Below are 21,697 nucleotides of genomic sequence, written 5' to 3'. Positions count from 1 at the left end.
GACCATAACTGAGCGAACCTGAGGACGCTATATGCCAAACACGTTGTTCGCTTTGAATAAAATAAAAGAGTAAAGTCAATAGTGTGCGGTAGAGTGTTCTTATTATTGTCATTTAAATTCGTTCCTGCTATCTACCTGCACCTACCAGGCTGTGCATGGACCTTGGGTTGAATTGGAATATATATATATTAATATATATAATTTTTTACTTTTTCTATACAGTATAAATAAATAAAAAAGACCTGTGTGTTTATAACAACAAGTGCATTAGAATTCTCTGAATTGAGAGTAGCCAGCATTGTCAAAACCTGCAAAACACATGAAAGGAGAAGAAAAAGGTTCTGGCATGTACAGAAAGAGAAAAAATAAAATAAAAAAAATAAAAGAAAGGATTTTAATATGAGGCGACCTTTCGTGGAATTTATGGAGAATGTCAGGAACTGTGAGCTCCCTGCTGGGAAGTGAAGGGCCAACGTGATCTCTAAGAGACAGCCGGCATGCTGAGATTTCAGATTTAATTTGAAGAAATAGGATGCATTTAGCAGACTCACAGTATTACTTCTTTCCATTTTAGACCTACTTCCTCGACAGCTCAAAACAGAGGTTCACTGTTTCGCACCAACTAGTTCTGCCGAACTGCGTCAGTATCAACTAGTCGTTTCCCTTCAAATTAATAAATTGTTGATGACAACATAACTGTCATTATGCAAAGGTAAATATAAAATGAAACTAGAGAGCTTTGTATTCAAAAAGCATGTATAAGTAAACCACTCCAGACACCTGAGATAGCAGGTGAGATAGCAGATAGCATATTCACAAGCCTAAATTTTCATGGATCACAGCCCCAAAAATATTCTAGCTGTAATGCATTAAACAACTTTTACCTAAATGTTTTCAGTCTGAACGTTTCAACGGTAGTTTGCAGATTTGAGTAGAAAGATTTCACAGAAAATTGCACATTGTATCATGGGCTTCGGACTATGATTCCGTCCACAGGATATCAAACATGTTTGATATTTTGAGCTGATTTCAGAACAAATATTGTTTTCATTCATCGTGCATCTCCTAGCAACAAGGTGCATATTTCTGTGTGAGCTAGTTTGTTCGGAATAACTGGAATGTCTGGTAGTGTGTGATCCGCAGTTGTTTAGAGTATGATGACCAGTTGTGCCTCTGTATTTGTAACCATTTACAAAGTCTGCAAGTATATGATGTCTACTGTTTAAAAATCTATTCAGATTTTAACATTTGTGTGTAGTTATTCCAGCCTTTAGTCCGATCATGTGACTTTAAATGGCCATGGATGGAGAAACACACCATTTTCAGAACAGCGTTTGGCTAAATTACTCATGCCAACCAGATAAAACTTGGCCCCTTGTCGGTATCATTGAACCCCACAGTGATTTTATCTCATTTCATCCTCTGTTATGTTCCTTGCTGTTTCTTTTTGTCAGTGACTCAGCACTGCAGCCATGTAATAAGACTCATTCACCCATCACCCATTTTTTCAATACCTGAAACGAATGAAGTCGCCTAAAGGCTGACAGAACTAAAAGTGAAAGGGACATGGCTTTTTTTTTGGACAGTTTATATCTACACAAGCTGTATGAACCTTGCAATGAAGATACACACGCACAACCATTTTCTCTATCCCACATCAACAAGCAGACATTTTCTCTCCTAACTCAACCTAGCGTTGAACTTTGCTGAAACGGCACAGTGCATTGTGAGTCATTTACATAAGGTAAACACTGACCGACAGACTAATCGACTCATTTTCTGGATGACTAGTCAACTAGTAAAAATGAGCAGTCTGATCTGATCTAATCTGATGCTAATGAAGGCAATCCAGTGACGTGATATCCTATCCGGGAGCTACGTTTAGAGATGTGACAGGTCTAATAAAGCTCTATGACACACCATGTGGTCAACAGCGTGATGAGCGTTATCAGGCCCGCATATGGACAAGCATCTGCAGATATGTGGAGTTCTGGCACTGAGATGCAGAGGCAGAGCTGGACTAGCTAGCTTACCGAATAGCGTTATCCATGCGGGACACAGTGAGGTAGGCTGCCAGGTTGGCTGTGTAGGATGAACAGACAATAAGGGTGAATAGCCACCAGCTTCCCATTGCAATCCTGAGAGCCAGTGAACTCATGAGGGATTCACCACCTGCAAACACAAGGAACAAGAGAAAAAACATTCTACAGGTTGAATCATTGTTTTCACCATTTCAATGATATGAAAAAAAAAAGACACAAAGAATAGCCAGAATACAAGAGTCAATGGAGAAACATGCGTTTTTAGACAGCAGGTGGTAACAGGTTCAGGCTAAACCTTGACCCCTTGTCTATATCACTGAACCCCTCTGTGATTTTATCTCATTTCAGCCTTCCATTATTTTCTTCCTGCTGTTTTTTTGGCAGTGACACAGCACTGCAGCCATGTAATAAGATTCATTCTCCTATCACCTGTTTTCTCAGAAAAGCTCAACACCTTATAAGCCTGTGCTGAAATGTCAACACAATATTCCTCTCCAGCACACACAGCTTTGGAAATGTCATCACTGACACAGAGATGGTGAGAATAAAACGGCAAGGGAAAAGATCTGGAGCGATCAAGTTCAATGGGGCTCGTTAGGGGCTATGCGTTTTCTTTTTGGTCTCGGAGCCAAATGATCTGAGATGTTCTTATAGGCCTAAAAGGATATCCAATGAGTCTGTAATTGGAAAGGTCAAGGGTTAAGTGGGCATCAATGCTCATTACAGGGTCGAGAGTACACTGGGGAAAAAACTCTCCCAAGAAAATAAGTTATTGTGCTTTTAAATGCCCAGACATAAAATGTGCATCATTGAATCACTTTCATTTGGAAAGTTCTAAACATGTACAACCACATCAACATGCAAGTTCAGTTTCTTCTTTCGTTAATGATTAGCTGCATTCACAACATAACAGCAGGGTATATATTATATATATATATATATATATATATATATATATATATATATATATATATATATATATATATATATATATATATATATTATATAAATATAATATTTTTTAATAAAAATATTAAAAGGTAGGGGTCTGTAAGATTGTTTTCATGTTCTTGAAAAGTGTATCATGCTCACCAGGGCAGAAATCATTCTAATATGCAGATTTGGTGCTCAAAATTAATATTATTATTTTTTATCATCAATGTTGAAAACCGCTTTGCTGCCTAATATTTTTGAGAAAACCACGACAATTTATTTTCAGGATTCTTTAACGAATATAAAGTTGAAAAGAGCAGAAAGGACTGATGGTGCACAACAATAAGAAAATAGAAAGTGAGCACCCTTCATAAAGGAACAATTGGCTTTATGCACAGCTGCACTACTTCCTGAACTTCAGGCAGCTCCTTTGTTTCCTGTCTGCCATTATTGGACAAACTGATTAATCCAGGTGTGTCTGATTATTGTTATTGGTCAATAACCAGTTGTTAACAACAATATTGGCACACCTGGATTAATCAGTTTGTCCAATAATGGCAGACAGGAAACAAAGGAGCTGCCTGAAGTTCAGGAAGTAGGGCAGCTGTGCATAAAGCCCATTCACACAAAAATGACCCTTTTGCCATTCCAAACCTGTATAATATTCTAACAATTTATTTGTTTTTAGATATTTCGATTTTACGGGAGTCCTGCTAATCATTTTATTCTCCCAAAACCCACACACACACGAGTCTTACCGACCACACCCACAATCGCTCATCAAATCTTGTCCCGCGCCACACTCTGTTCCGTCGGGTCCCGTGGTAGTCCCTTGGGAGTGCAGGTCTCTAGTTGGGGACCCTCTAAGAGCGCTGACACAATTTGAACAATGTAGCACTATATGGCTGTCCTTCATGAGTAGCAGTAAATGTTTATTTAAGAAGGTGACACAAATGCAAGCCTATTTTCATAATCACTCGCCATGTGCGTTTCATTATCAAATTATGGGTCCAGCAGGGATTATAATTAGAAATTGGCAAAACAGCTGTTGAAAAAAACTGTAAATGTCATTTAACAGCTGTTGTCAATTGCTTGCATCTTGGTCTGAGTTGCTACATCTGAAAGTGCAGAGACAACTTAGAGTCAGACTGGTGTGCAGCCATTTTTTGAAACCTCAACCAAACACAATTGGCACCTTTAGACGTATACAGCTTTCAAAAGTGAGTTGCAGAATTCCTATGGAATAATGTATTTTGTCAGACAGTCAAAATGTGTGACTCTAGGGATTGTCTCTGGTGCTGTAAGTTGTACTTAAACATTTTAAGAATTATATATTCTGCTGAAAAGATATTTTCTTTAAATAAATATATTAAATCGCTGTACTAGCTGTGCTCGAGAATGTCAAGACGAGAATGTCAGCAACTGATTGAAAACTCCAGGTAAGGTGACTATTCAGCAATACCTCATCCCTCGTGTTCATGTGACGTGACCCAGCTCACCTTGCTGTACAAAGGCTCCGTAGACGATCCAGATGGCACTTTGGAAGGACGTCGTGACAGAAGCAGGCTGGTGGGGCCCAGGAGGATTCTGGGAGCGGACAGACTGGACGCGTCGGAGCAGAAAGACCATGACACCCACCACAGGAATGGCAGCGGCAATGCAGGCCCACACTGCCAGGTCAAACGGTGCCAACAAGGAGAAGATATTGAGTCTCTCTTCTGATTTAGTCATCAGGATTCCCACAGAATAATCCAGATAGCGTTTACTGAAGTCCACCACGTTCTCTCGTTCCGGAGTGATGGTGATGGCTGAAATAGCCACATCTGCCCTCTAAAAAATAATGCATTGAGAGTATGTTAAATATGTCTGAGATGAGATGACAATAACATAAATCTGGCTGTATAAATTACAAGAAAGTAAATATGAATAAAGTGCAATGACTTCACAACTATTAGCACTGACTAATATAAATATGCTGTTGTGCATAAAAAAGAAGAAGAAAAACACTATATATGAATATAACTTGAAACAGTCTTTATGTATGTGAATCTCACCTTTCCAATTAGCTCTCCAATCATTCCGTTCCAAGACCCGTTGGCCTGAGGAGATCCATATTTCCCATCAGCCACCTGATACATTTCATACTTAAAGCCCAGAATTTTGGCCAGGGCATCCAGAACATCTATGGAAAATCCCTTATATCTTTTGGGCTGACCTAGAATGTTTTCTGCCACCATTATGAAGGGCTCCTCCTGAAGAAAACAGAGAAAATTGGTGTTTTATTTGAACAACTTTTTTATTTTTATTTTACACTTTGGTAACCTGATTCAGAACACAATTAAGCAGATATGAGAGGACACATATGCTTGCACTGTGTTCACATTGACTACTGTTCAAAAGTTTGGGGTTGGTAAGTCTTGTATGCTGCTCACCAAGGCTGTATTTATTTATTTGATCAATAGTTAAAAGCCTTAGTTTTAGAATTGTTTTCTATTTTAATATGATTTTATTCTTGTAATGCACAGCTGTATTTTTAAGCATCACTTCAGTCTTCAGTGACAAATGATCATCCAGAAATCATTACGCTGATTTGGTGGTTCTCGTTATTATGTTGTGCTGCTTAATATTTTCTTCAAGAGTCTTTGGTGCATAGAAAGTTCAAAAGAACAGCATTAGTTTAAATATAATGTTTTTGTAGAATTACAAATGTCTTTAGTGACACTTTTGATCAAATTAATGAATTCTTGCTGAATTCTGGGCATGGTCCCCCGAGAAAATTTGGATTTCTCTGACCTACATATGTGCAATTTAAGACTTTTGAAGGCAAAAAAAAAAAAAAAAGGGATAAGAAATAGCTTTAAAACCATGTCAGTGGGCATTAGATTATTTGTCAATACCTGTTCTCTCCTCATCTTCATCTTTCTTTTTCTCTCAGTCTACTTATTTTGCCCTATTTCTTCCCCTCCTAAATCTGAACTTTGACTGATAGTCTTTTCATTTTCGTCTGTGTCATTGAAGAAAGTAAACATAGGCTCAACTGATATTTATATGTTTTAATGAATCATTTTCTTAGACAAGTTAATTTACTCAAGGTTACCAGGAAAGCTGCAGCCTACACTCAAAAAAATGAACTAGGAAGGTTGTGCACTTTACATAATATATTTATATTTAGTTTACTTATAATAATTGTGTTTGTTGACTTGAAATGTTTTTTTCTATTAAGGTCCACGTAATTATGTCTCATCTTAACAGTACAAAATCCTAACGTGTTGTCTAAACACAAACCATTTATGTTAAGTAAAAAAATCTTACATCCAGAGGGTGGCGGTATAGTGCGACGCCAACTGCCATTTTGCCCTAACTTAATTTGATTGTGTTCAATCTGCTTAAATATAAAATTTAAATTTACTTAATCCGTTTGTGTTGGATTACATGAATGATTTGTGTTGCATTAACTGACACTGGGCGGTGCTTGTTAGTTCCCAGCATGCTTTGCATATGGTTAAATTAAGAGAGAATAAATGTTCAAATTAAGTGTTATTTTATGTTTTTTGAGAAAATTAGAAAAGGGGAAGACTTGATAGTGTGTAATTGAGTTTAATGTTCAAATACATTGGAATTATTAGAACCATTTAAATTACAGTGGGTTACCATTGTGGAGAAGAGTGGAGCATTTTGTTTGGCTGTGGACTGATTCAGTATCGTTTAACTGCTTTGGTTGAAGGAGCATGTAAATCTTAGCATTTACTAACATGTGCTACTGCTAGCAAATAGCTAGCTATATAGTCTATCGATTTAATTATGTGTCACTAACATAAATGAAATATTAATGGATGATTGAAAATAAAAAACTCTTGAATCATGTCAGAAAACCTTAAAATTAGTTGGGCTGACACTATTAAATTAAGCTGTGCCAAACCACAGTAACTAAGTTGAATCAACCTTAATAAAATAAGTTGACCCAACGTAAGTACATTAAATTGGAATAACAGAATTGCATAATGCTGAAATAAAGCAAGTTAATCATGTGGAAATCCTTTCCATGATTTTTTTATGTTCATTCAAAGAGTAATTTTTTTGAGTGTAAGTCATTATTGCCAATAGGAAACTTCTACAAGCTTTGGAATTTGAAAACGTCTGTTTTTAAATGTTAAAAGTAATTTTAAACAATACAACTTATAGGCTACGTTTAACGCAGTTGGTGTAATTGGCAGACGTTCCCTTAGACATCATGCGCTGTGGAAACGCGTCAAAGCATTCTCATGTATAAATATGCAGCATTAAATCACGTAGGTAATTTTGAATTAATATTTCATGTCGATATAGAATGGTTACATAATGTTAAAACTAATCCTGTTATTGATATCTTTGTAAGACTGGCGACCCTATAGAACAGTGGCAAGGACAAACAAATGTCCGGCCAATATCGAACCTAAAACTAACTTTACCGCACTCAACCAGCGTGAGTGCATTTCACGCATTAATAATTGCTCGCGTTCAGCGGGGAGGAAGGACTTTGTTTGTTTGTGTGAACCGGCGTAGATGCACTCACATCAGACAGGAAAACCGTGACTGAGAACATAACGTCTGGAAGCGTGTTTGCCTACCATCAATAGCCTACCATCGCGCTATCATTGATAATAATGAATCTATTTATATATATATATATATATATATATATATATATATATATATATATAAATAATAATGAATCTATTTATATATATATATATTATTATTATTATTTTTTTATCATCATACTAACCCCAAATTTCTAAGCAGTCACTTTGAGTTTGATCTTATTCTCAGTTTAAACAAGAGGATTGTAGAGGTTTTCAAACAATGGGATTTCCGAGTCTTATTTGCTCACAATTCACATCTCTCTCTCACAGCATCTTGACAGTAATGGACAAGTCTAAAAGCTGACATAGCATTATTTGCCGTTAGTGTCAGACAGATTTAGATTGAATCTTATCATTTATTCATTTGAAGGGGAAGCCAGAGAACAGTCTGACTAATAGGTTCGGACATATTTCTACAAATAAAGATTTAATATTGACTGCGAAGCTTATTTCTGTGGTGAATCCGTCTGTTCAGGTCGTGACTTGTGGTCAGGTTGGCTCTCTGTCACATTCAAAGCATAGGCGGACGTGACACTTTTATCAGTGACAGATGGGACCCTTTGGTCTCAGGTTAATCTAAATGAAGTGTTTCAGCTGACCTATTACACCATGGCCAGGGAAGCGTGCAATGCCTCATCAGACAGAAATTACCTCTCTAAATTCACCAGGGCAATTTGCAGAAAGGCATATCGCCACCAAACAAGACTCACTGTTTGTGAAACTGGCCCTGTGCACTCAAATACAGATGGATGAAATATCTGAGGCTCAAGCAAGCTAGCTCAACAGTGATAGACTGGAGAATAACTAAAGATCAAACCCCAAAGGAATCCCTGGCGAAACCCTTCTCTGCATGACTAAAGTACTGATGTCTGATGAGACAAAAAGACAAAAACCACACAGCACAACTGTGTTGAAACATACTGCTTATGACAGCCATAAAACATGAATGTGATTGTGATCCATGATATCTTACAGCAACACGTTTCCTGACTTGAGTTCACAACTCATTTCAGATTTCGATTGTATTTTGTTAGATTTTTTTCATACATTTGGGCAAATTTTAAAATTGTGACAAAATTGTGTAACTGATTTTAACAACGTGTAAAACAATTGTTAAATGATAAACTCAAGTAACCTATACTGTGATGTAATCTTTCACAAAAGTATTGAAAGTTTCTTAGTCTTTTTGAACGATTCATTAAAATATTCAGATCATAAGAATCATGCGTTTATGAATGGAACTACACTTGTTGCAGTATATGTTTTTAATTCTCTAAAAATAACCAATTTAAAAGTCATTTGTTCATGAATTGGACTACTCTGGTCCTGGTGTATGTTATTGCATGCAGCCTGATGGCAACTCCGGGAAAAAAAAGAAGTGTTTTCCTTCATGATATTTCTGAAAAAATATACTGTATATGTCTGGTTTTTGTCTTGTTGTCTCATAATTTTAGTTCTTTTTGTTCATGAATTGGCCTACTCTGGTCCCAGTTTATGTTATTGCATGCAGCCTGATGGCAACTCATGAAAAAAAAAAGTGTTTTCTTTCATGATACTCAGTCTTTTTATCTGTGATGACACTAAAACGACACTGGAATGCTTCTCTGCATTTCACATCATTTAGACATGTAAGACATGTTCTTGGAAAAACATTCCTACCATCCAATCATTACCTGCAGGGAATTGACTAGAACAATCACTATCCTTGCTGGCCCTGGAATTACATTCCTATCTAACAATCAGATTTAAGCTTAGGAACGGGGTTAGTGCCTTAAACAACATTCTTTCATTAATAATTCATTTTAGGTGTAGGTAAAATGACTGCTTAAAAGGAATGTTATTCCAGGAACTTGTCCTACTTACTGAATGAAAATGACGTAATTCTATTTATTTTACAGTGATTGTACAGTAACCTGACATCATCCAGGCATTGACTGGACCTACAGGGAGCTGAATGAGATGCACTGAAATACGCACCAGTAAGGTCACCACTTTCAGAGTAACTCCCTGCATGCCATGCTCGGCCCGGTTCTCCCTCAGACTGCCGTTTAGCCCACGGTCAGAGTCCCACGTCGCCAGCTGGAAGACAGCGAGAGATTGTGATTGAGCTTTGATCAAGTTTGAGATGGCAGAAATGATTGCAAAGAAAAGGGAGATAGAGAGAAAAAACTGGACAGTTGCTGAAAGCCAGGGATGACCTTACATGAGTTATTGTCCCCAAACACTTATTTGTCTATGACAGACCCCTCACCATTGAGCAGAAATCAGCAGCTCTTTTAAGATTCTTCACAGAGGTTTGGCTATTTGTGCTTTTGTCACACGTCCAGGTGAAAATGGTCATATAAGTGTGTGAGGTGGTCGCCTAGGCAACAGCTGTCACATTTTCCACTTCTCTTTTAAAACTAATATGGAACACAGACCCAAGCGCACACATACACATATCTGCTCTTTGTCGATATGCTTTTACAGGCTGTTGATTAGATCCAATATCAGCACAGAAATCACTATAAAGCTGAAAACATTACTAAAAGGAGCAAATATTCTTAATTTCAGAAGGCTTTGAAGCTGAACTGTGATGCTACTGCTAAATCAACATCGATCACAATACAAATCTTAATTTGAAATGTAAATAATGTACTGTAATATTCCTGAAGGATTTACAAATGCTTAAATTAATAGTGGTAAAGTTTTAGGTAAGATTAAGTTGTAGGTGTTTGTTGCTGAAAATGAGCATCATCCTGCTTTAAGTCACAAAGTACAGTATGCAAATAGATATCAAATAAATACAAAAAATCAATATGATGACATTATGATGACGTTGTTAAAGCCATAGCCTTGTGGGCAGCTATTTGACACGTGGCTCACTTTCTCCTCTGTTCCACTTCTCTGAAATCCACTTACTTACAGTACTATAAGCTAATTACTGAATATGCACATAGGCTAAATACAATACAGAACATGCACAGCAATCTTTCTATCATACATTTCTGTGAGAATTCTATTTCAGAATCTCTATATTAATCCACGAACAAACACTATTTACAGCTTTGTAGGTATTATCTCTCCAGATTTCTTCAAGGGGAGGGTCTATGGGCGTGTAAATGAATGGGCTTTTTCAGATCTATCGATCTAATGGATGAAATAAGCTTGTGCAATTTACATATGCACGCGCAAGGTGATAACGGAAAAACATACGGAGAGCAGCAGCTTTCATTTCTGCTCTGATAGCTGGAAGACCACGCTGAACGCTGCGAATGCATGTTCGAAATCAGGAATGGTGAGAGAACATTGTGCTTAGTATGATTTTCGTCTTAAAAACAAACTTGGGTCTTCAGTCGACAAAGTTTAAATCTCGTCTGGCTAGTGCGCATCCCATTATGTTTATGCATTATGTCAGTAGGCGGAGAGAAGGTGGTCTTTTGTGGCTGACGCATTCAAACGCATGAGCATCAACACCACGAAAGCAATCCGGTCGAAAGTGGACAGGCTCAAAATGGTTTAGACACCGTTTACACCTGTATTTAGCATCATCCACTTCGTCCAATCGACGAAAACGCTTCTTAATACCAGGTATAACAGGGCCTGTCACCACATTATCAGCATATTAGCCATTTACTGAGCCAGTGTGGAAATGACAAAAGGAAGCTGCTTATATTCTCCCTCCATGAGCAATGACAGCGCTTCTGAAAAACACAGTGCCTCACTTCAAGATGAAAGCCATGATGTATCTATCTTCATCATATTTCGAGCCATTCATCATAATCCCAATATCCCACCAGATCTGTTCCGCTGTGACAGATTCGGCAGGCCACTGCACCAACATCTTGAAAAGAAGAATCTCTGACTCTGAAATCATCCTTGGCTCTTGTCTGGCCAGCATTTGACCCCCCCAACCCCCCCTCCCCCCAGTCCTCTGTGAGTGACAGGATGACAGAGGCTTTAGCATCTGCCCTAATGACACGTGTCATTTGTCTTTACTGTAGCGCCCAATACACAATCCCTCTCACAATAATAGCACCTACCTCATCCGGGATAGAGGATTGAGTTCAGAAAGCTTTACGGACAGGATATATCTATTTAATATGATCAAATCAAGAAAAAAGAATGAAAGAAAGAAAGAAAAACAAAGATATGATAACATGCTAGAATTTTTAAATCACGCAGTGCTAATTTTATTAAATAATTTTATCATTTTCTCTTTGTTTAGTGCATTAGCAGTGGGGATTTTTCAGTGTCTCTTACTCCAGGTTACACCCATAGGTTGTGATAAGAGACAAGTGTCTTAATGAGAGGTTCATTTGAATTTATTTACACAAAATGCTTTATTTATTCAGGAACAAAACAATCGAATATCCTTACGAGTGAGCCATTGAATCACTCACTCAACTGATTAATTAAAAACACTGAATCACTCAGGGATTAAACAAGGCAATGTATTTATGAGTGAGCCATCAGCCATGTGAATCATTCACTCAAGTGATTCATTGAGTCATTGGGCCCTATTTTAACTATCTGAAACGCAAGTATCAAACGCGAAACACAAGTAACTTTGTGGGCGGATCCGGCGCTGTTGCTATTATACCGGCGTGATAAATGACTCTAAAATGGGTTGGTCTGAAGTAGCTTCATTATTCATAGGTGTGGTTTGGGCGTAACATGAAATAAACCAATGCGGGTGCAAAATAGGAATGATACATGCGTCAGTGTACAAAGTAAATTGCGCTGGGTGCAAGATAGGGCCCATTGAATCATTCATATAGGTGATTCATTCAAACACTTTCAGGAATGAAACTGCTAAAATAAACGCAACAGTGATTCAACTTTGGACCTTTTTCTTATTGATAAAGCAAAAATAGACAATGCAATTGGTAATATTGTGTCTAAAATGCAAGTTACTTAATGTTAACTTCTTGTCTATTGAACTGTTGTGAAAAAACAATATCATATTCGCAATCGTGCGTCTGGTCTCCCTGGCCTCATCTCTGCCAATTTGGCTCCACAGCGTGGGATTATGACAGTTTTCTTTGTTTTTTTAAATTGAAGATATTTTGCCAGACTATTGAGATTGATTTGTGAATTGAGTATGTTGTATTCTTACTTTGGACTGCTGAAGTTGAATCAGAATCATAGTTGTTCAGCTGCCTTCAGAGAGCTTTAAGTATGAGATCTCTTCTGCCATGCACACTTCAGTAAGCTGAGAGAATTCCTCCATCTTCTCTCTCTGCTCTGTTTTCCCAGGTGAAGCTGACAGTGTTTTTTCTTCTTTATTTCCTATCTTTCCCACAAAATTTTCTCTTTTAGTTTTTGCCTCTGCTTCTAAATAGTTAATCATGTAGGTGGGTGTTGACAGAGATGAGAGAGCAATGTGGCTTGTCCACAGGAGATGTTCTGTCAGTGAACACATGAAAGCCAGATCTATCCCACAGCACAAAAGAAGTCCCTATCATCTGCAAGTGTATGTAGAATCACACTTACTAAAATTCAGCGTCATGTGTCTCTTAATGGGACAGTTACCCCCAAAATGAAGTTTCTGTCATTTTTTACTCACTCTCATGTTGTTTATAACCTGCATGACAAGACGTGAGAAATTTTGTAGAATTTTGGCAAATATACTGTAGGAATGACACGAAGGTAAGAAAACAAAATAACTGTCATTTTTAAGTTTACTATTCATTTAATTAGAACAGCAAATAATCAAAATAGATGAGTAGTGTCACAGTACCCAATATTTACTTTGACAGAAAGCCCATTAACAGTTACAAAACCCCTCATATAGTAGTGATTCACCAATATGAATGAAGCTTCCTGTTTAGACACCAATCGGAAGTCAGGGCTTTAGTAGTCCTTTTTTTAGCATTTACATAATACATCTCTGACTGTCTTTTGTCTTTACTGAGTGTTGTGTCGGCCGCTTTGTACTGGCAGACGCTGAGCTGGTTTGTGCCGTTTTCTAGCCTCTCGTTCTTTTCATCTCTTGTTCCTGATATTAATGCTACAAGCCAACCAGAATCTCGCCTGTGAAGACATGAACATTTTGTCAAGACTAAAGGTCTGTGCGGCAGGAGTTCACAGCTTTTATTGTTTGTAACTTGGATAGCTGATGTCTCTACTTGAGAGCACATAGGGAAAAGAGGCAGAGGAACAAAGAGCCAGAGCGAGAGGATTACACACAAACAATACCGTAGGAAACAGTATGAGAGACAGAGTCGTGCAGAGCAATGGAGAGGGGGAGAGAGAGAGAGAGAGAGAGAGGTGTTCTTAAGGTGCAAAGATGAAGCTGACATTTCTTTTCGTATTGTGAAGCAATTGACTTTTTATGATTCAGTAAGCTACTGTTTCTGTGATTGGTAAGTGAAAGAGAGAGAGCGGACTGTCTTTTGGCCTCTTTATTGAGTCTGTGAGAGAAACTCATTACTATTCATCAAATCAAATGAGACTCTCATGAGTGATAAATTCGCCTTCTCGGCATTATCACACTATGAAAATACACTCACACACACAAAAAAAAGACATCTGTCACAAATGTGATGCTTTTTACTCAACTCACTGAGCCAATTTGAACAGATTATGATGTATATTATTGTTTGAAATATTTCAATTCTTACTATTCTTCATCTATTTAAACTGAAACTGTATCAGCAGCTTTTTGTCAATATAGATATAAATAACTAAAACTATGTTACTACTATCACTTATACAGACCTGATTATCTGTTGACAAGAAAAACAAACTATAGTCAAACTTCAGTGGACATAAGCTTACAGAATCGCTTATAGAATTTTTTTCAATCAAGAAACGTTTTAGTTTTGATAAAAAATACAGTAAAAACATAGGTTATACCTATTATTGAATCCTATAATAAATTATATATATATTATAACCTACTAATATATATGTTTGAACCTATTATTAAATGTTTACCAAGACTAGCCATTAGTTTATATTTCTGTCAAAAGCCTGTGAATAAATCTGCATTACATGTGCCCAGGGCCTAAAACATTGTGCCATTCCTGCCAATTGCCTGTGACTTAAGAAAATGTACTGGCCATAAATATTATTTTGTTTACCAGCCATGAAAATGTTTGTGCAAAAACAGACACCAACATTTTAGATACCAGTGAAAATGTAAAAATCAGAACAGAAATGTAATAAAGTAATCCAATGTAAAATAACACTGCATATTCTTCACTGCACTGCAGTCTTCAAACATAGATTAATCCTTATTAAAGTTAAAAAAAGTAGTGAGTGATATTTCTTTGTGTTTTGTTGTTTGATTAACATTAAAGACACATGCAACAGCAGGTATATGTATATGTATATATATCATATACTGATACACGTGTTTTCTTTCTTAACTGTTTATGTTCACTTAAGACACAACTGACCATGGATTCTCGTCAGTAAGATTTGATGCTGCTGAGATGCAGATTTCTGGGTGTGTGATTCTGGATGTTTGTGCACAGAAAACTACCCACACAGCAAGCAACGAATTGAGTTCCCTTCCACGTCGTCTTGCTCTTGAATATTTTAACTGCTAAGGCTAAAACTCTTGTTAAGATGCAGCACTGGGCCGTCAACTGTTGCAAACGTCATTCACATTTGTTTACGTTTATGTTCTCACAACAATGCATTGCTAGAATTCATAAAAACTTTACCAGCAAACAGGCAATTAATATATTCTGTTTCATATATTCACCAACACCAATTTTTACTCACATTCGGGCACTTAGCAAGTGTTACTTGTAGTTGTATACCCAGCATGAGCTATTTCAGGTAAACTATGAACAGTATACCACAAGCTTTTAAAAATGGTTTTGTTTAGCTACTTCTGTCAGTAAATTATGAACAGACTGAACAATACAAAAAAAAAAAAAAAACACTAGCAGGAAGGACATGAGTAGACAGTTTGAAAAGAGAGAAAAAGAATGATTATACTGCATATATGCACATGTTAGAAAAATAAAGAGCATTTCAGGTTTTGCCCTGCTTTATCTCACAATAAAGTATGAGCGTCCTCTGAGACCTGTGAGGTCAGCTGTATGCCTCTTTTCACAAGATGCTCACAGGGGTGGACAGAGACTCATTAAGGCTCTTCCCCCCCTCCCAAGTTTCACCTGCCACCCCTGGTCAACCCATTGCCATGGGAACTGCTCAGGCAATTGTGCAGAGGTCACCCACGGTTGGCTCGGCCAGACTCAAACACAATACCCGTGTTCCTCGAGAGACCCAATTTTACCCTGATGTCACTCACAAAGATCAGGCGTGAGATCATGTGTGTTGCTTTTACTTTGGCCTTATCTTTTAGCAGCATGTGCAGGACAAAGTGACAGTGCCTGCCTAGTCTGACTTGCTATTTGTTTGGTCTGTCCTTCTCTCGCTCTCACTCCCTTCACTTTCTTGTTTATTAAGATCATTAAGTTGTTGAATTAATCAAGTTCACTAAAAATGACCTGCTCACAGGTGTCCCTCACTGTCAATCTGAATAATGCATCAGAACTGAACTAATCCATCTCACATTACTGCCAATATGACACCAGTAAACTATTAATTCAGTGGCTTGTCAAGTTTGTCAACCATTCAGAGGTTTCTCTTCTCATCACATGGTGCCCACATGGAGGTGTTGGGCTGATCTGCTCTGAGCGGGACTGGGAGCAGATCCATCTTGTATAAGATGCTAGGTTTCCCATTCTGGATTACACCGTATGAGACAATTTAATGAAAAGAGAAGATTAAAAGAAAGTGAGCGGGGGAGACGGGGAATGACAGATGGAATTGGTGAGAATGAGAGAGAGAGAGAGAGAGAGAGAGAGAGAGAGAGAGAGAGAGAGAGAGAGAGAGAGAGAGAGAGAGAATACAATCTCCATCTTCATTATGGAGGTAGATTACTCTCGACATCTGGCTGAAAAATAACCTCCTCATTCCAAACATCCAGTACACTAGACACATTTCCTTGCTTTATAGCAGGGCACCACCATAGGCAGGCAGCCCCCCCCCCCTTTCCCATATTTCTTAATACTGCTCTCCATTATGCACTACTCTGTTTTTTTGTAAAGTTTAAAAACTTTAATTTTTAGGCTGTTCAGCCTTAGCAGTCTAACAGCCCTCGTCAATGCCAAAATGATGGCCAATCAGATCACAGAAGGCGGGGCTTAAAGGGGTCATCGCATGCCTATTTTCCACAAGTTGGTATGATTCTTTAGAGTCTTCATGTAAAGTTTGTAACATACTTTGGTTAAAATTCCTCAAAAACAGCTGTTCACAGCGACCTGTTTCGATGCATGTCTCTTTAAATGATAATGAGCAAATGCTCACCCCACCTCTCTCTTCCGTGGGTCGTGTCGACACAAGTAAAGTGCTGCCTTGGCAGACAGTATGCAAATGGCTGAGGGCGGAAACATGCTAAAACGGGACAGTTCGTCAGTGGTCATGAGCGCAGCATGAGCAATATGCCGTCATATTGCTCAGAAAATCCAAACGGCTTGATTATTGAGAGTGTTTAGGCTTTTTGAGGATTAAAAAAAAAGGAGTGAATGGATATTTTTTATTTTATGGTGGTTGTGCCCACACACTGCAAAGATACTAGAAACTAGATAGAAACTAACTAACTAACTAACTAACTAACTAACTAACTAACTAACTAACTAAATAAATAAATAGAGGCATGGAGAGGAGAGAGTGGAAAGATTAAACAGCAGGAAGAGTATCATGTGATGCGCAGAGTGCCTCTATACGGCTTTGAGTGCCTTGAGGAGGAGACATCATTTTAAGAGATCAGAGCACAAGAATGCATATTCATGCTGATGGGCAGCAGGACATGTATGTTTATTAGCTGTCAATGTAACGGACAGGGGTGCTACAGTGTGAGTGTGTGTGTGTGTGTGTGTGTGTGTGTGTGTGTGTGTGTGTGTGTGTGTGTGTGTAGTCATTAGCTCTCTGTTTCTTGCCAGAGGGAATGGTCAAGTTTAACTCACATACTCACTAATATTCAGTCGGCAAGATTGAGATTGTTTGGTGTGTGATAGACCCGGCAGCCTTGCTAATGACCACAGCCATGTCGTAAAGCACTTCCACTGCCCTGCGAGCATGTGCGTATGAGTGCTTGTGCATCAGATAGAGAGATGAAAGAGAACTAGAGACAGAGAGAGAGGAAAGCGACAGATTCATCAGCTCTGATGGGTACATTTTGATTGTGTGTGTTGATGTTTGTGTGTTATTATGAGATTTAATGAACTCTGAGTTATTTGTGTGTGTTTGAGTAAAAGTGTCTCTATCTTGGCCATGTTCCATATCAGTGTCTTCAGTTCCAAAACAGCAGGACCCATCATTCTGTCGCTCTTATTCTCTGTCCATCTGTCTGTTTCGCTCATCTCGCTTTCTGTCCACTTAGCTTCTCCTCTCATATGTTTTCAGTTTCAGTTGTCTCTGTTCTTTCCCAGACATGTTTGACCTCTCTAAGAAAGACTTTGTCTTGGAATTTTTTTTCTTTCATCTCTATGAATATGGTCAGAGTTTTGGTGGGTTACCTTATCCCCATTTGATAGATGCCATACCAAATAAGCATTCACAATTAATATTAGTGCTGTCAATTGATTAACAGTTAACTAATTAATTTCTGCAATTAATCGCATCTAACATTAAAGTTTATTTTATATATTTTTTTAATATTGTATTAATTTCACAACAAATCTCCAAAATAATGTAGAAACAACACAAAGACAGTTGCCTATACTTTAAATATTTGTTCAATGGCATCTTTTTTGAAAGAAGGTCAGTATCACTGATACCATTACCGCTACTGATGTCTCTATGAAATATATATTTTTTCTAAATTTTAGCCATTAATTATAGCCATTCAGCATAACAGTATAATTGAAAGCTATCAATTTTAACATTTATAAGGTTTTAAAAAAATACAATTTAAGTGAACTTAAAACAATCTTCACATGAACCCATTGTAATAAATGTCTTATTTACCTATGTCCTTAATACCAGGACTCACTTTTTTATAAGTCCAGTCAGATCAGTTCAGGTTTTTACTAGTAAAAATGCACAAAAAGGTATTGTTTCTGTTGTTTTTGACCCATGTTACCTTGTACATAGTGCTTTAAGATTTGTATGTAGGTCTAACAGGTAGGATATACATGTATACAGACATTTTATAAAGTTATCAAACACTTCACAGTCTTCACTGCATACATTCTAAATTAAAATGATTAATCCTTATCAAAGCTACAAATGTTATTCAGTCAAGAGCAGTGAGTGATTTTCTCTTTTTCTTTTGTTCTTTGATTATCCTTAATGACAAACAGCAGCAGGTTTATTAGGCTGCTGTCACTTTAAGACCTGACGCACGTGATGCGGATCTGACACACATTTTCCCTTTACGTTCATTTAAAACTTCTGTAACACTTAACAATAATGTTTCGTTAGTTAACAAAACTTCGTATAACTCATTTGACTGTGCTTGCGAGGATACTAAAGAATTACAATGCATGTCCCACAGATTAATTGAGCAAGAGTAATACATATTTCTGTGAATTTCCGGACAGATCGTATGGAATAAATAAATAAAAGGCAAGGGTAAAATATACAGCTAATAAATAAGTCAGGAATAGAAACAACAAAATCTTACATACATTTCTGCCAAAAATGGTGCAAAATCCTAAGCAAGTCTATCCAGCTATCTGTAGAATCACACCTCTGAAACAGGTCTCCAGAGGAGGGTTTAAAAACAAAGAACAGCATCCACCATACAATATAGTGCGGCAGTATTGGTTATATATCGTTTTAACTGTTGTGCTATTTGGGGGTACTTATTTTATGCCTTAAATTTCCCAAGCACTAGTATAAAAAATGAGATGACAACAAAGATGAGAAAGCTTCGGAAAATCACTGCACTACAGGCAGAGTTTTCCCCATAACATGCCAAACAATGCGGTTAAAATAATCTGAACTTATGTCATTCATTATTTATAACTTCCACTCACCCATTCACAAGATTTGCACTCACCCGCTTTACATCTTTTCCAAACGTCTCACTGTAACTGGTCCCCAGGACCTCAAACTGGACATGAGAGTTCGCTCCATTGCTTCGGAAGTCCATTAAACCAGTGAGCCCAGAAATCCGTCCCTGAAGAGAACGACAAATAAGACTTCTGTTCAGAAAGAAATTCATCATTCAAACCAGACCAGTTTTATTGAACACTATTGAACTTTACTAGGCTGAACTGAAGAGAACTGAACCAGATCAAATTAAGTGTAATTGAGATTGATTGTATGGTGACTTTAGACCTTTTGGATGGTGTCCAGCATGGACCAGCCTCCGTTCCAGGGCTTGGTTGACTTCCTCATGCAGTTCAGACTGGCCATGCTATGCCACTTCCTGTCCTCTAACTTCCGGTAGAAGGCATTGGCCAACATCAGCACACTGTCATACAGGTACAGACTAGACACCTAGAGACACATACACCGAACAAATGTGTGAACATATTTGTAATTTCTTTTTACATGCGCATCTCACAAAAGTTACACTTACTAACCTGACAATGCATAACGTCATGTGAACATCTTAAAGGGATAGTTCTCCTAAAAATCTAAATTCTGTCATCATTCACTCACCCTCGTGTATGACTTTTTTCACCCTCAAGTCCAGTAAGCGGTGGACATGTTAACCTGCTTCTTCATAGTGATGTCCAGTTCACAAATTAATCGTTCGTTTGAACCGGTTCTTTTTAGTGAACTGGTTCAACCAGTTCACCAAATCGGACTGAACCACCTGAAACAGTTTGCGGCTTGAGTCAGTACAGATCTACAAGTTATTCAAACAAAACTCACTTTGAAACATGTCTGACAGTCACAATATGCAGGAGTATATGATCCTATGCTGCCGAATTTTTGCCAACTCATTCAGCCTTCCAGTTAGTCCAACTGTACACTGAACTGAGAACAGTACAGATATGTCCGACATGCTGAGAACTGTCTGGCAAGGGTTTCATAAAGGGGCAAAATGTATGTTTCTGATGTCTTTTGCTGAAAAGCATAAAGTATAACAAATAAAACGTATAAAAAATATGCTAATATTAAAAATATAACAGTGATCCGATGGCAGTAGTTCTCAAGTCAACAGCAGTATACTGATAGCAGTTCAATGTTTACAACAGCTCTTTAGGTCACCAGTACGCTGAACCGAGGAGCCAGTTCAGACTCGGACATGTCCGCGAAGGACAGATGAGCTGCTGATACAACGTAAGTGTAAATTGAGCAGGTGACTTTTTCAGGGGCTGAAAATAAAGATTTTTTTATTTTTTTTGTAATGGATTATGTAAAAAGGTGAGTTGATATTCACAACAGACGTAAAACATCTGCGTTTCAAATCATTAGTGGAGGCTTTAACAATATTATTGCATGATTACGTAAACAAACTGGTGAATCGTTTTTTTGAACCGGTTCATTTAAACAAACTGTCCAAAAGAACCAGTTTGCGGAAAAAATCTTCCCATCACTACTACTTCTGGTGTTTTAATGGCACACCAACTTTAAAAAAGTGAATTTACGCCACCTACTGGACTGGAGTGTGAATCGCAGGATGGCACAAATTAGAGACAACAATTGTACAATGCAATTGCTTAAATTTCAGGTTGTTTTCATCAAAACCAATCCAATAAAAATTGCGTTTTTACATTTTCTCCTTCTGAGTTCTGTAAAAGATAGAAGTATAGTAATACAGGCTTAGAACAACATAAGGATGAGTAAATAATAACAGAGGTTATATTTTGGGGTGAAACTTCCCTTTAAGCTGTATTCTTTTATCGGGTAAATATGATAAATGGTTTAAGCACAACCAAATCGGAACACATATTTAAAAAATATATATTTTTTAACATTACAGCTTATTCAATGTACGTATGTCTTGTGTGGATATCTGTTTAGTAATTTCAAAATATAATTTAAGCATGGCTTTTATAATGATAGTTATCAGTGTTTTATTGTACGTCAAGGCACTCAGTCCCTAACAAGGGTGCCTACACGATAGAGTTTATGTCAGAGAACAATGCAAATCCAATTACTTCAATGGGAATGGTGCGTTATAAAGGTATTGTG

General features: G+C 37.6%; 1 protein-coding gene across 13 annotated transcripts in view; it reads right to left on the bottom strand.

Annotated features, from left to right (window-relative positions):
• The window catches only part of grid1a (glutamate receptor, ionotropic, delta 1a), a 309,909-nt gene that overhangs the window by 18,412 nt on the left and 269,800 nt on the right, over positions 1-21,697 (bottom strand). For all 13 annotated transcript variants that reach the window (XM_079633397.1, XM_079633398.1, XM_079633396.1 and 10 more), the window contains 6 exons: positions 19,889-20,050; positions 19,608-19,727; positions 9,575-9,676; positions 5,030-5,227; positions 4,475-4,805; positions 2,034-2,172 (listed from right to left, as the gene is read on the bottom strand). In XM_079633397.1, coding sequence (XP_079489523.1) covers positions 2,034-2,172; positions 4,475-4,805; positions 5,030-5,227; positions 9,575-9,676; positions 19,608-19,727; positions 19,889-20,050 — 1,052 coding nt within the window. The remainder of the gene's footprint in view (positions 1-2,033; positions 2,173-4,474; positions 4,806-5,029; positions 5,228-9,574; positions 9,677-19,607; positions 19,728-19,888; positions 20,051-21,697) is intronic.

This window comes from Phoxinus phoxinus (assembly GCF_949152265.1).
Source record: "Phoxinus phoxinus genome assembly, chromosome: 13".
Lineage (NCBI taxonomy): Eukaryota > Metazoa > Chordata > Actinopteri > Cypriniformes > Leuciscidae > Phoxinus > Phoxinus phoxinus.
Note: the sequence above shows the minus strand (reverse complement) of the source record. Positions and strands in the feature narration are given on the sequence as shown.